General features: G+C 39.8%; 1 protein-coding gene across 4 annotated transcripts in view; it reads right to left on the reverse strand.

Moving 5' to 3' along the window:
* The window catches only part of grm5b (glutamate receptor, metabotropic 5b), a 69673-nt gene that overhangs the window by 38477 nt on the left and 17039 nt on the right, over nt 1-14157 (reverse strand). For all 4 annotated transcript variants that reach the window (XM_031297212.2, XM_031297211.2, XM_031297209.2 and 1 more), the window contains 2 exons: nt 11099-11173; nt 10443-10617 (listed from right to left, as the gene is read on the reverse strand). In XM_031297212.2, coding sequence (XP_031153072.1) covers nt 10443-10617; nt 11099-11173 — 250 coding nt within the window. The remainder of the gene's footprint in view (nt 1-10442; nt 10618-11098; nt 11174-14157) is intronic.

Below are 14157 nucleotides of genomic sequence, written 5' to 3' on the forward strand. Positions count from 1 at the left end.
TTGTGAGGAAAAAATACTGGGAACCAAGCAATCGGCCCTTTCTAAACAGGCACGCGCTGAACTAGAAACACAAATAACTAAAAATCAGGCCTTGGAAAAGGGCCATACTCAACCGTATGTCTGTGGTTCACTTCATCTAGATTTATTATTCTAAAAAATAAAAATATCACTGTTTATCTAATATTTCTTCAACAAACACCATTTCCCATAAGCCCTAGACCATCATAAATATCACAGCTCAACAGACAAATTAGGTCAGAGTCAAGGGGTCGCGGCTAGTTTACACATCTGTAATAACAGCAGGACAAGGGACAGCAAATACTGGACAGCAAAGATTATAGCTACAAAGTTGGAAAAAGAAGAGACTGATGTAAGCACCCGCTTTCTGTACGCTAACAAAGTTGTATGAGAGATTGTATTGAGCTACAGAAGCTAGTGAAATAGAGGCCATCCCAGACATGACATCAGGAATTTGGATGACTATTGATCAGCCATCAGTATTTTGTGCAAAATCAGACCAGTGGAATCTGAGAATTCGCCAAAGATTTCACATTTGAAAGACAGACAGGACATAGGCTCATTAATTGCCTTAAGGAATATAAATCTTTTTTAGGGAAAGGTAAGTGTGGGGTGGATTAGTGATTATGCAACCAAAAATCCAAACATTCCCAGATAAAAGACAAAGATTTGTTCAGTCCCAAAGCTAGATGCCCCTGTTTAGACTATTGGGAACTAGAAATAAGATTTGAGTTATTAGCACAGATTTCCAATGTTACGTGTTAAAACCCAGTTTAAACACATTTGCAATGTTTACCCACATGAACGGGAACAGACACACACATTTGTATATCTACAGTAAGATGCACAAACTAATAAACACTGACAATGTATAATCACACACAAATTCACACACACATGTACTGATACACATGAAAACAAATGTCTCTTTATCTCCTGTCTCCATCCATCATTCTTTCAAACATATTCCCTTGTGTTTAATTAACAGCAGTCTTTTATTGCAAAGCTATGAAAATAATTAATTATCCATAATTTCACAGATTAAATGAAATGAAGCAGCTCTTGTTTTAATCAAGGGTAAGTTAACATGATACTAGTAATCATTACACAGCTCCAGACTCAATACATCACAGACTGGAACAGACCTTGTTTGTGTGTGCATGTACAGTATGTGTGAGTGTGTGTATCAGCACCTCTGTATGTTAATGTGTGCCTGTGTAAATGTGTTTGCATACATCCCAAACCCAGCGGCGATGCATAAATTATACTCCTACTGTGAGCAAGTTGCTCTTTTTATATCTGACACAAAATCTTTTATTTGCCATGATTTTTGAAGGACACACACACACACACACACACACAGTCTTCTCTGCTCTGCCCTAAACTGCTAATCTCTCTTCTCTTCAATCATCTTCTCCCTTCCTTCCCATTCCTCGCCTTTCTGCATCTTTCCTTCCCCCTACTCGCTCGGTTTGCCTGCTCTGCCCTCACCATGTCTTTGATCTGCTCTCACTATCATGCAAGTGTACAATCCACTGAAGATCAATTTTAAGGCAGCTTTGAGACATCTCAGATGTTTTGCCATAAGATGCCATTTAAAGAAGAATTCCGGCCATTTTTTACGTTAATCTTGATCGCTATAAATATGCGAGTACAGTCGATAGAAAAAAAAAACGAGCCGAATCGGTGCGGTCAACACGGAGTAGCTGCAGCTATGTCTACGAGCTTCCACTGAGCTAAAACGGCCGGGGCAAGTTTTAGAGTGTCTTTGGGCCTCTTAACAGACACAAAATGCAATTAAAATGTCTGTGCAACATGAACAGGGCCCTTACGTGACAAGATGCGTCTTCAACTCAGACATTGTTTAAATTCACCTACCCTGTCTCTATCCTGCTGGTAGCTAGCTCGCCCTGCTAGCTGCTAGCTGCCGTCCGTGATAAGTGTGTTCAGCCATTAGCTGCAGCAACTCCAGTTTGCTAGGACCGATTCAGGTCAGGATTTTTTCATCGAAAGCACTCGCATATTTATAGCGATCAAGATTAACGTAACATTTAAAAACCACAAGGAAGTGTGACCTTAACAGACAGTTGTGTTGTTTAGTGGGAAACTCCAGGGGTCTGACCTCTGCTAAACGATCAGTTTAGGGTCTCAGTTCGCATATATCACATTCTGACAAAAACGCGTGCGTGAGAGATGAGATAAAGTCACAAATGAGAGAAAAAGATTAGAGAAATGTGACAAAACAAGAGAGGCATGGAAGATGAGAGGACATTGAGGTCGCAGAATATGAGCACAGAAATGTTCAGGCTCTTATCTGAATTTCACTGAAATGGCCATTGGCATTATAAATAAGCCCCTTTTCTAACAGTGCTGAATGTAGTTATTGTCACTTTCCTTATGACTGTTAGAAAAAAAACTGCTATACAGTACACATTTCCTGACAGTAACACATACACACACATAGTATTAATATAGTTGCACCCACGCATGCACATAGCCATGCATGCGCATGCGCCACATATCACCCCAGCTGCTAGGCTGGATTCATCCAAATATGGCAGGGGATATTTCCATGGCAACAGCAGGCAGAAGGGCTGCAGACTTGTGCTGGGTGATCTCCAGAGATAGTCTGCTTTTTGACTTTTGATTCAAACTATTCTCCTTTAATTCATTCAACAGTATGGTCCATATCTTCAGCACAGTACAACTATCTGCCTCTTGTGAAATCACAGGGAATCCAGCAGTGGTTACATATTGGCTGCCATGGAAATGCAACTACACTGCTTGAACTGTAAGATTGCAAACTTACATACATTGGTTTTAACCTATGATGTAGTTATATAATTTGTATTTGTACTTTTAAACAATGTTTTTGCTGTTTTTAATCAACTTAGGTCTCATTGAGGACATGCACAGCACAGATAGTATTTCCCTGAAATCTGTTGCTGCAAAACAGCTGCAAATAAGAAAATACAGCCATTTATAAATGGCACTGATGGAGTGGACACACAGTAGCAGGTAAAAGGCAGACAGTGCTTGGGAGGGAAACATATTTCAAACTGAAAGTCTTTTAGCTATTATCACTGGCTGTCCTGCATGGTCTGGATGGAAATTTATTGCGAGGAGGGACAGTGCTTCAGTGCATTTTGGGTGAGCATGTGTGTAAATAGCATCTTAAACTCCTGCTGCCTGCCTTACCCAATAAACCATACATCTATACATTCAGTCCACAAACTAACACATCTGTAGATTGGTCTGGTACAGTGTATAAACACACACACACACACACACACACACACACACACACACACACACACACACACAGCAATCTTTCTGTAATATGTCATTTAGAGGATTTAAGGATTTGTGAAGCTGTTTTAGACAAACAATTCAAACAGCATTTGCCAGTATTTGCTATAGGGCCGTGTCAAAGAGGCATTATCAAAGGAAATGTGTGTTCAATACAATGTGTATTTCGGAGGGTGGGTTTTATGGGAAAACTAATAATATGTAAATTTGTGCTCGTAAGTGCGTGTGTACGTGTAGATATGTTGTGTGTGTGTGTGTGTGTGTGTGTGTGTGTGTGTGTGGAGGGGGGGGGGGGGGGTTTGTTTGTGTGTCAGGGGTACAGTATAACTGTTTCTGAGTTCACTATGAGAGGGTGGAGGATGTATCAAGCTCAAAGAAATTCACTAACCAACTGAGTATTCATCACACAGTGCCTTGACCAATTCAAAAAAAGCCACAAGATCCATATCACACATCACATCCAGGCAATGTTAGAGGCGGTACTACAGACAGACAGGTTTCAGTGAGAATCAAATCAAACCAAGCACACTGCCCATCTGCAAATGCAATCTGAAGATCTTGTAGTAGTCTATTCTATTAATGACCATACTTATCTAAATAATCTTCTGTGTGCCCTTGTGGTAATATAATTATCTTGGTGTTCTGCCCAACTGAGATAATCAGAAGTTCCTTCCACAGACCTCTATTGAGCAGGGCAGCCACCCGTGACCATCTCCAATTTACAACTACAGTCCGTTATGATTCTGACACTAACAAAGGCTGATATTTAATTAACCGACCTAATCAAGACAGACTGGCCAGAGACACAGGACTACAAGATATACTGCAAAAAATATCAATTTTAACAAGCCATTATGGTCTATATTCAGCATTAGAAAACAATTTTCTTCACACAAGTGGAAAGCCAAATGGTGTGATCTCTTGATCACTTAGATCGAATAAAGTGGCCATTCAGTTTTAAATTAGGAGGACTGTTCAACTTGTATCAAGATAAGAGGTGTTGAAATTAATCAAATAATCGATGCATCGTAATGTGGACATGGACGATGCTGCATCGATGCAGTGGCCGACCATAATCGATTATAACGCAATGACGTCGCTCGTTAATTTTCCGGCCGCGGCATAAACATTCAAATGAAAAATAACATTCTCAGTAGCCTAACCCGTTTCACACACACACACACACACACACACACACACACACACACATACACACATACACACATACACACATACACACACACACACACACACACACAGACAGGCAGACATCCACACAGACAGACAGACACACACACAAACAAACACACATGCAAAACGGCTGAGCAGAGACACGGGAGAGTGGAGAGAATCGCAAATCGAGAAGAGGAAAGAAAACACTGAGAAACATCGAGAGACACTAGAATAGTTAGCTTGGACAAGATCTAAGTGGAATAACGAAGCTGAAGAGGTGTAGCTACACTACGGCATTTTTCTTGTCTAACAGCAGTGGTTTAGAACAAACGTGCTAGTGTGCCTGGCTAAAGTTGGAGCTAACGGACTAGCTAAAGTTGGAGCTAATGGACTAGCTAAAGTTGGAACTAAGGGCGGAGAGTTGCTGATTCGGAGGACGCTGATTTTGGACCAAAGAGGATGACAGCGTGTTTCCCTGCTGAAGAGGACTTTGCCGTAGCTGGTGACTGGTTTTCGTTTTCGTGTTTGAGCTGTGTTTCTTGGACTAAGGGACTGTTCGGTATTTATGGAATGGACCACCGGAGGAAAATAGTCATGTCTTTTTATTTTTTCGTCTAGGGGGGAGGGTCACCCAACTTTTGTATTCGTGAGAACAGCAACATTTCAAAGTGGCTTGTTTGGTGCATATGTATCCATGTAGCTCCATGTAGCTCTCTCAGTCTTGGCCCCAATCGCTAGCAGATGGGTCCCTCCCTATTTAGTCAGCCAGACAATTTGAACTGTAGCTTTAGAGAACGTGGGATTTCCCAAACTGAATAAATCCCGCTCGCACATATAAACACAAAAGTGCTTTGCTAGCTCCATCGTGTTGTAACTAAGACATCTGATGAAAAAATAATGTTATTCATTAGCATGATTGCCGTACTGTTTAGTTCAAAAACATCCAAAACACCGTACGAAAACATAACGGACCGGATGCAAGCTTTTATTTTGAAAAGTCAAAGCTTGCGGACTGAACCAAGCCGGGAGGGCATGACGCTCGTCTGAGAAATGGAGTTTTGGATAATGTTCAGCTTTGGCAGCTTTATAAGGTTTAGTCACGTAAGTCATGGCTGTAAAAAAAAACAAAACAATGGCTATCTGTATGTCTTTGCCAAGTGCAAACCAGTACAGAAGGCATCAATAAATAGTTGGGGAGGGTCATCCCTTTTTTCCATATCATTTTGGAGGGTCATCCAAAATGTATTGCTAATAAAGGGAGGGTCAGGTCTATTTTGACTAAAGGTCCCAAAACTCCTCCGGTGGCCCCTGAAATAAATAACGAACAATCCCTAACAGCTAACTGTAAGTTGGATTTCTGTGTGTTTGCATCACTGAAGATAACGTCCTGCACGTCCACAAAAATGTTTTTGATGCATCATGATGCATCATGATACATCGAGATATCGAATCGAAGACCTGATAATCGCAATCGAATCAGGAGATCAGTGAAAATTCACACCTCTAATCAAGATGGGGTTGTATAATTTAAGGAAACTGCTGGAATCCATTGATTAATTTATTTGTTAACATGGAATAAACTGCAAATTGCTGTGCCGAATTTCAGAGTCAATGTGATGTATCATAATTGGTCTTTTCATCTTATTCATCTTTCTTTTGTATCTATTATTCACATGTATTTATCCAAGACTGTTTCCTTTTTTCTTCCTAATTGGGAGTGTCCAATTCCCTGTGACTCCCAGTAGTTGTCATTGCTAATTTTACTGGGGAGGAGTTGAAGGAACCTATTATGCTTTTCCATATTTTCTGTCATATCTATATATGTTACAACGTCAGATTTTACATGTTAAATGTGGCCAGAGCTTCAAATAATGAGGTAAACATATTTCAGAGAAATCCCTGTGAGCAAAAACCTCAGATTTCCCAATGTTCTGAATGCTCCGCTTTGAAATTTTTTTCTACTCTCGGCTCAGTGTCACGTAACACAGAGCCAGGTGGTCCAGGCAGTTTACTGCAGTTTTTAGGCTACTGCTTTGTTGACATAGGACTAGCTACATGCTAAATCAGGGAAAGTAATCTTGGCTGCCATTGTTGTTAATTTCTCCACCAATTTTGGGTCAAGTTACTGCTGCAACATATATGGTTGGGTAGTATTTAGTTCAGAAGCTTTTATCTGTGATTTTTGACGGTAGAAAGTGCTGCGTTTTCCTTTACAATCCACTACTAACTACAAGTAACTGCATGCTAACGCCAGGGAAACCTGCAACCTTGGCTGCTAATGTTGTTAATTTCTCCCCAACGAAATATATCCGGTTGGGTAGTTTTTGGTTTAGAAGCCTTTATTGGTGATTTTTCATGGTACAAAGTCCTGCTTCGTTGCAGTCAGTCTCAGGTTCGGAGTGCAACAACAGCGGAGATTCCAGATTCCAGACTCGCGAACATGCGGAAGCACGCTGGCCAATCAGAGCAGACTGGGCTTTTTTGGGTGGGGGCTTAAAGAGACAGGCGCTCAAACAGAGGGTGAATACAGGTGCAGCAGCCATGGGCTGTATTGGGAAAAATAAAGTGTTTTTGAACATTAAAGCATGAAAACATGTTCTAGTAGAATCACAAAATACAAGTATGAATCTGAAAACAGTATATAATAGGTCTCCTTTAAGCCTTGGTTATACTTGCGCGTGACACCGTGGCGCAAGCTTCCGCAGATGGTGTGTGAGCTATGAGCATGTACAGAGGCTAGGGATGTAACAGTATGAAAATTTAACCTGACGGTTATAGTGACTAAAGTTATCACGGTTTTCTGCATTATATATTTTTAAAAGTGTGTTCAATATGTTCAGCAAGCATGAATAGGCCTACACAAGCTTAATAGTTTCAAAAAGTGTAACAGTGTTTATTATATTACAAGAATATAGGCAATAGGCTTGTAAAAACCATTGAAAACTGGCTACTGAAACACTGGCCCTCTGTAGGGTGTCCGGTAAAGAACTTGAACCAGAGATGTCTGACTTTGAGATCCAGGAAGATTTATTTACAACTGGAACATGAAGTTAGCTATGAAGTTGTATTTGACATTACAAGTTGGATGTGGTTCTAAAATATAAACAAATAATAATGCACATTAATAAGCATCTGACTTACTATGAACATTATTTACCAAAACTAAATGTTACAGCCACCAGCATATAACAAGAAACAATACTAAGAATTACATTCATTTCGCTGTAATAATTAACATAAATGTAACATATTGCTCAGTAACACAAACTGAGAATAAGCCACATCTATTACAGCACACATATCCATAACGGAGCAAACAGTGTAATACATCTTTAATAGCTAAGCATGTGGCTCCACAGCGCTATAGGCTGTTTACTGGCGATTACACCTTGCTAGCAAATTGCCCTAACACAACCTGAATTTCAACACGTGGCTGCACAAGTAATATTAAACAATCTGCACATCTATCAGCTATGCAATAAGAAACACAGGAACAGCAATATTATCAAGGCGATAATATATCTCTCTCTCTCCAAATAAATGTCATGTCGTAACACAGGCAAAACTTAATCCACACTGTAGCAGTACACTTATTGAAATATGAATAAATGTAGCTTAAACGTTTACACATAACGAGGCAGTAAAACCCGAGACAGTTTAGCAAGCTACAGAATAGATTTAACTTAGGTTCTGTGGAATGATAAAGAAAAAAGTCCATTTACAGCGACTGTTCATTCCCCTTCTCCTGTCTGAGCGTGAGTGATTGGCAGGAGATCAAAGCAATGAATCTCATCAATGATTGGTCAATCATCTCAGGAGAGAGAGCAAGTGTTACTATGGCCTATATTACAAGGCTGATAAATGTCCTGAGCGCTGTCATCTCCTCCTTCCACCATGATTCCAACTTTAAGAAACGCACTGTAGGCTACGCAATGCGCCCGCATGGCAACTTCAGGAGACTCGGATGAAGCTGGGAACACACGGTTTCCACACCGTGGTAATCCACCGTGATAATAATGATATTTTTAATGAAAACTTTGTTACCTTCAACATTTTTACCGTGGTTTACCGTTACACCGGTAATCGTTACATCCCTAACAGAGGCGTTTATGCTCAACACAATGTTCATTGCAGTATTCTTTGAAACGCCAGGGAGCGTACAAACTAAATAAACTGTGAATATGAGAGCATTGGTGTGGGCTTCTCCTCAGTTTTGTAGCTTTGAGCCGCCATTCAAAACAGATCAAACCCTCTGTATTGTAAATAGTCACAACTTGAAAACAACTTAACCCATGACAGGTTATCAAAGCTATGACTTTAGCTGATCCATCCCTTTGATTCCATGAGGACAGGAGACGTATCTTGGTTTTATGATCTTTTGCTCTCTCCTTCCACATTCATCTATAATATAATAGCAAGGCAAACCCATATACAGCTTGTATAAATATTTAGTATGGTTTAATACTTTACCTCACTCTCAGCAGGATGACAACGATGATGATGTAGTAGATGGAAGATGATGAGTAGGATGAGCGTGATGATAATGAGCATCATGGTGGCGATGACAAAAAAAAATTATGCTGGCTACGATTTAGTTACACAGCACAGATCACTGCGGGAAGAGTAGAATTACAGTAGGATTACATTTGTGGCATTTTATTGGTAATTACATTATAATGGTTATAAAGGTTATACTATATTCAAAGTCTATTTTGTTCTCTGCATATTGGCTATAGTTGCTAAAATCACACACACACGCACAGATGTAGATAAAAACAGCCCATTTGGATTGATGGTTATTTTTGCAAATGAATTGTAGGAGGAATTTATCTAAGTGAGAACAAAGCTTACAGTAATGTGAAAACCACCTCCAAAAAACAGCATGTGTGTTTTTGTGAGTGTATAAAGGGTAATGATGTCTGTTGATGTACGGTTTGGATGTACAGTCAATTTTGGTATTTAACAACATACATCAGTATTCTTCTCTATATTTCTGATACAAAGACTACTGCTCTACCATTTTACAAAGGCATGGCAACAATCTACAGTTTTCCATTAACAAGTCACACAGTTCAAAATTGAATGGTCTTTGAAAATTAGTTTTTTTAAACAAAGCAGGCTCAAACAAGAGTTAGAAATGGTCCGGCCACAGAATAAACTTTACTTGTTGCCCAGTGGTAACGTCAAGCCCTGGCTATTACTGTACACACCAGGGTTTCCTGCACCCTTCTGTAGGAAAAGCAGGCCACCTCCACTGAATTAATGACCTGAAATGTCTGAATCTGCCTAACTCAGCTCAGCTAATTACAGTGATTGGTCTATTAGGTTTACCAGTCATTTGCTTAATGGTAATTAATAACAAAAAACAGTATGTTACAAAATCAGCAAATAAAACTTGCAGGTTTTGTCAGTTAGGAAATGTTTGGATGCAAATGGCTAAATCAGTCAATATTATCTGGGGGGGGGGTGTAATGTAAAATGTGGGAGAACGCAACCAGGGTGAAGTTACCTTGAAGTTTGATAATCACCACCTGGATGCACATTTTATGAAAAGAACTTGATTGAAATGAGTTTGAAGTAGATGTTTACCAGCTGGGCTCTTATTTTTATATTAATAGCTATGTGTTCATAATCATCAATTGCTCTCATAAGAGGGTTATTTTAGAGAAAAGTGCAGAGCCACAGCTTTGCCTCTCCATCTGCTCACACAGTTTGAATATAGCTGCCTGGCTTCCAACTGAATTACTGTTTTTACTGATCCGATCATATTCAATTTCCATAAATTGAGCAAGACTCACAGAGAAAACAGAGGAAATCAAGGACCCATTGACACATCTCAATCATATTAAAATGTTCCGGGGGAAACCCTGTACTGTATATGTATGACAATATACCACTGCTCAACATAACACAGTATAAGTGAATTTTGTAGCTCCACTGACCTGCCGATGAGTAGGAACTCTCCTACCAATGCCTGGCGTCTCATGGCCATGAGGATATTGCGGACAGTCATGCCTTCACAGAAACATGCCACCACCCTGGCCTTGGGCAGGTGGCCCCTCAGTCTCTCCAGCAGCCGATCAAAGCTCTGCTCTCCAGCATTGCTCCAGATTTTGCCTAAGGAAAACATGTCAGACAAATACAAACATGGCCTGTGACAGGTGCGATATGCATCTCTGTTGCTTCATGTGTTGTGAAATGTTGAGTTTCTTTTGGGGTTTTCTTTTGTCATTTCATTATTTCATTGTGCTTAAGTGTCAACCACCTTATACCCACTGTGTGAAATGGCTCTTTGCAAGGTGATAAAACAACAAAATATATGTCTTCTTGTTTAGTAGATGTCTGGAAACTGAAACGGCAGGTCAATTCATTTTAACTGCTGACACCATGGTGTCCTTGTTTGACAACATGTAAAAAGGTAATTAGATGCAAGTGCTGCTAATGGCTTGTGGTTTGTGTGAAAATACTAACAAACCCTTACACAAACTGCACACACACTAAAATTCAATGCAATTTCTTACTCAACTACACATTTTCTGTAATATTTGGATCAATAATTGCTTAGTTTACTGTGGTTGTCTTGACCAGATTAGCTTACCAGAGTGGGCAATACAGATGCCCTCCTTGGCTGCCATGTCCTTGAACGCTTCCATCCCACTTTCACCATAGTTGCCTGGAAAATCACAGAAAGGGTAAGGGATATTGAATTAATTTAGTCTTGTTTTAAAATTACCCAAACAGCAGAGGAACATGGATGTATAGATGGATGGACATGGTTGGAATGATTATTGTCATCGGGAGAGAGAGAGAGAGAGAGAGAGAGAGAGAGAGAGAGAGAGAGAGAGAGAGAGAGAGAGAGAGAGAGAGAGAGAGAAAGAAAAAAAAGAAAGAAAGAAAGAAAGAGAGAGAGAAAGAAAAAAAAGAAAGAAAGAAAGAAAGAGAGAGAGAAAGAAAAAAAAGAAAGAAAGAAAGAAAGAGAGAGAGAGAGAGAGCTGGTCAGAAACTGAGAAAGATATTAACGATGTACAGACACAGTGATCACAGCCTGGCCATAGAGACTGGCCGACACAAGCAGACCTGTCTGCCTGGAGAAGACTACTGTCTACAGAGCGAGAGGTGGACACTTCCTGCCTAGCACATATAAAGATATTAGAACACAGTTCTTTATGAAAATAAAATGTAAACTCACAGATTTTGATACAATCTCTGACCAGACAAAAGTGCAACATCTACTTGGAGAAAATAGTGTCAGCGCTGTATAAGCAGCTTGATATGTGAGTGCATGCCACAACCTAAGAGACAACCAGCACAACAACACGTAACATCTGTCGTTCATCTTCTCACAGCTCACTCTTACCTGCTCATTTACTCCTCTACTTCATGTGTTTTCCATGTGTTTTTTTCCTTTCTTACATTTGACACAACAATCTTATATTAATATACTGTTGTTTCTTTATTGACCCTAAACAAATGAATTATCGACACACTATTTTTTCTTATTATTTTCTTGTTTTTTCTGTTTGTCTTTATAAATTTATATATTATAGTTTACTCAATGTAAACTTGTATATATGTATTTTTTTCTCATCTTATTATTGAATTGTATTATTCTTGATGCTTTGGCAATATTGTTTTCCTGACATTCATGCCAACAAAGCAATCTGAATTAGAGAGAGAGAGAGAGAGAGAGAGAGAGAGACTGGTACAATTACAAACACACCTATTTTTACAGTCTATGGAACACACAGGCCACACTCACTTCTGGCGAAAGAATGCCAAACTTGATAAGATAACTGACATCCTTTTATTAGTAAAGGTGAATATAGCTCCTGTAGCAGGTTATAGCAAAATGCTCATCTAAAAAAAAAAAAGCTTTTCATGAGATGAGCAGGTTTTAGCAAGTTGCCTGAACATTAGTCTGGCATTGCCAGACCTTCCTCCATAGAGGTGCGAAGGAGGATCTGGCTAGTCAACACAGCATTCCGGGATGTGAGAAAAACGTGGTTTATTGGTATTTCTTTAAACCAATCACAATTGTCTTGGGCGGCGCTAAGCACCGCACGGAGCAACGGGAAGGAACTTGTTTGGGTGGAACATGTGTACGTTCAAAAGTTGTTTTAGTCGTGCAACAGAAAACTCTGATTTGGACAGATAGTCTAGCTAGCTGTCTGGATTCACCATGCAGAGATCTGAGGAGTAGTCAACCATAGTCCTCATAAATCGACCGGAGTTTAAAATGACAACACAAAGAAAGAGGAAGGTACCGGACATCCGGCTGAAATGAAAAACATCCGGCTGAATTTCCGGCGGCACCTGAACAATACCAGAATTGGAACGTTGTGGATATAGACTACCTGAATATTAATAATATACATTTTGAACATATCATCACAGTTTCATCAGTTACAATTATAGTACCTTTATAGGAGCCCAAAAGACGACCCCCTCAATTAACATTATTTATTCAATTCAAGTGTGAACTGGCTTATGCAAACTATAACACATTTTTGAATTCTCGCAAATAGACAATCATTTTTGATGGAAAAGATGACACTTAAAGACCTGATCCCTTCTGTTTTTCAAAAACATGCCCACTGCAGTAACTCGCCTGCTACTGCACTACTCATGAAAGCTCAAATTTATGTCAGAGAAAGCGTCTCCCCACTGTGGCACCCGTTTCTTTGCCAGAGAAAGTGGGTGACCTGGAATTTATGCTAATAAATGGTTGTACACACTGGCAGAGAATATGATAGGATTCCCTTTTTTAATTTCTCTCTCTCCCTTTTTTACCAGTGTTTCTCTTTCCTCACTCAATTAGGTTGTTACCTCTTCTGATGTTTCCTCCTTTTTACAGAGTATGTCATCAACAACAGTATGCAGTCTAATAAGGTATCATTGATCGGTGCTCTACTTTAATTGATTAGGAAAAAGAAGACGTGAAAAGGAGGAAAAAAGGGAAATCATGGCGGAAAAGGAGAGCACAAAAAGAAAATGAGAAAGAAAGGGAAATGTACACAGAAAGTAGAAGAGGTCCCACAATCCCTGACTGCTGCATCTCAGTTTGTGTGTGTGTGTGTGTGTGTGTGTGTGTGTGTGTGTGTGTGTGTGTGTGTGCGTGCGTGCGTGCGTGCGTAGTCAGGCCAATGATGAGTGTGGTGGAGTGAAGTGTAAAGTCCTGTTATTAGTGTCTCAGTGAGAGGAATGGGAGACAGATGGTACAGACCGTCCTTCCCCTGCACACATTGACACAGACACTCACGCACACATTCATACTGTTACCATCATCAAAATCGATAAAGCTTGTAACCTACTTCACTCTGGTCTCAACAGGGATTTATGTGTCAGACATCTCTCTCTCTCTCTCTCTCTCTCTCTCTCTGTAAGCCTGTCATGTGTCTCTTTATCACTCCGTTTCCGCCTCTCAATCTCTCAAACATACATGTACTACTTTACATTACTAGCACGCTCTTACACAAATAAACTTATGCTCCCATCACTTCCAAATAAAAAACCCACCCACACACATTCATCAGTTTTAAATAAACTGAAGACTACAACCAAACGATAGAAGTCAAGTCTGTCCCCTCTTCCTCACTACTGCTCCCTAAATTAACTTGATTTTACAGGATACTTTCCAGCAAACACTGAAATTCTCTA

Source organism: Sander lucioperca, chromosome 5, assembly GCF_008315115.2.
Source record: "Sander lucioperca isolate FBNREF2018 chromosome 5, SLUC_FBN_1.2, whole genome shotgun sequence".
Taxonomy (NCBI): domain Eukaryota; kingdom Metazoa; phylum Chordata; class Actinopteri; order Perciformes; family Percidae; genus Sander; species Sander lucioperca.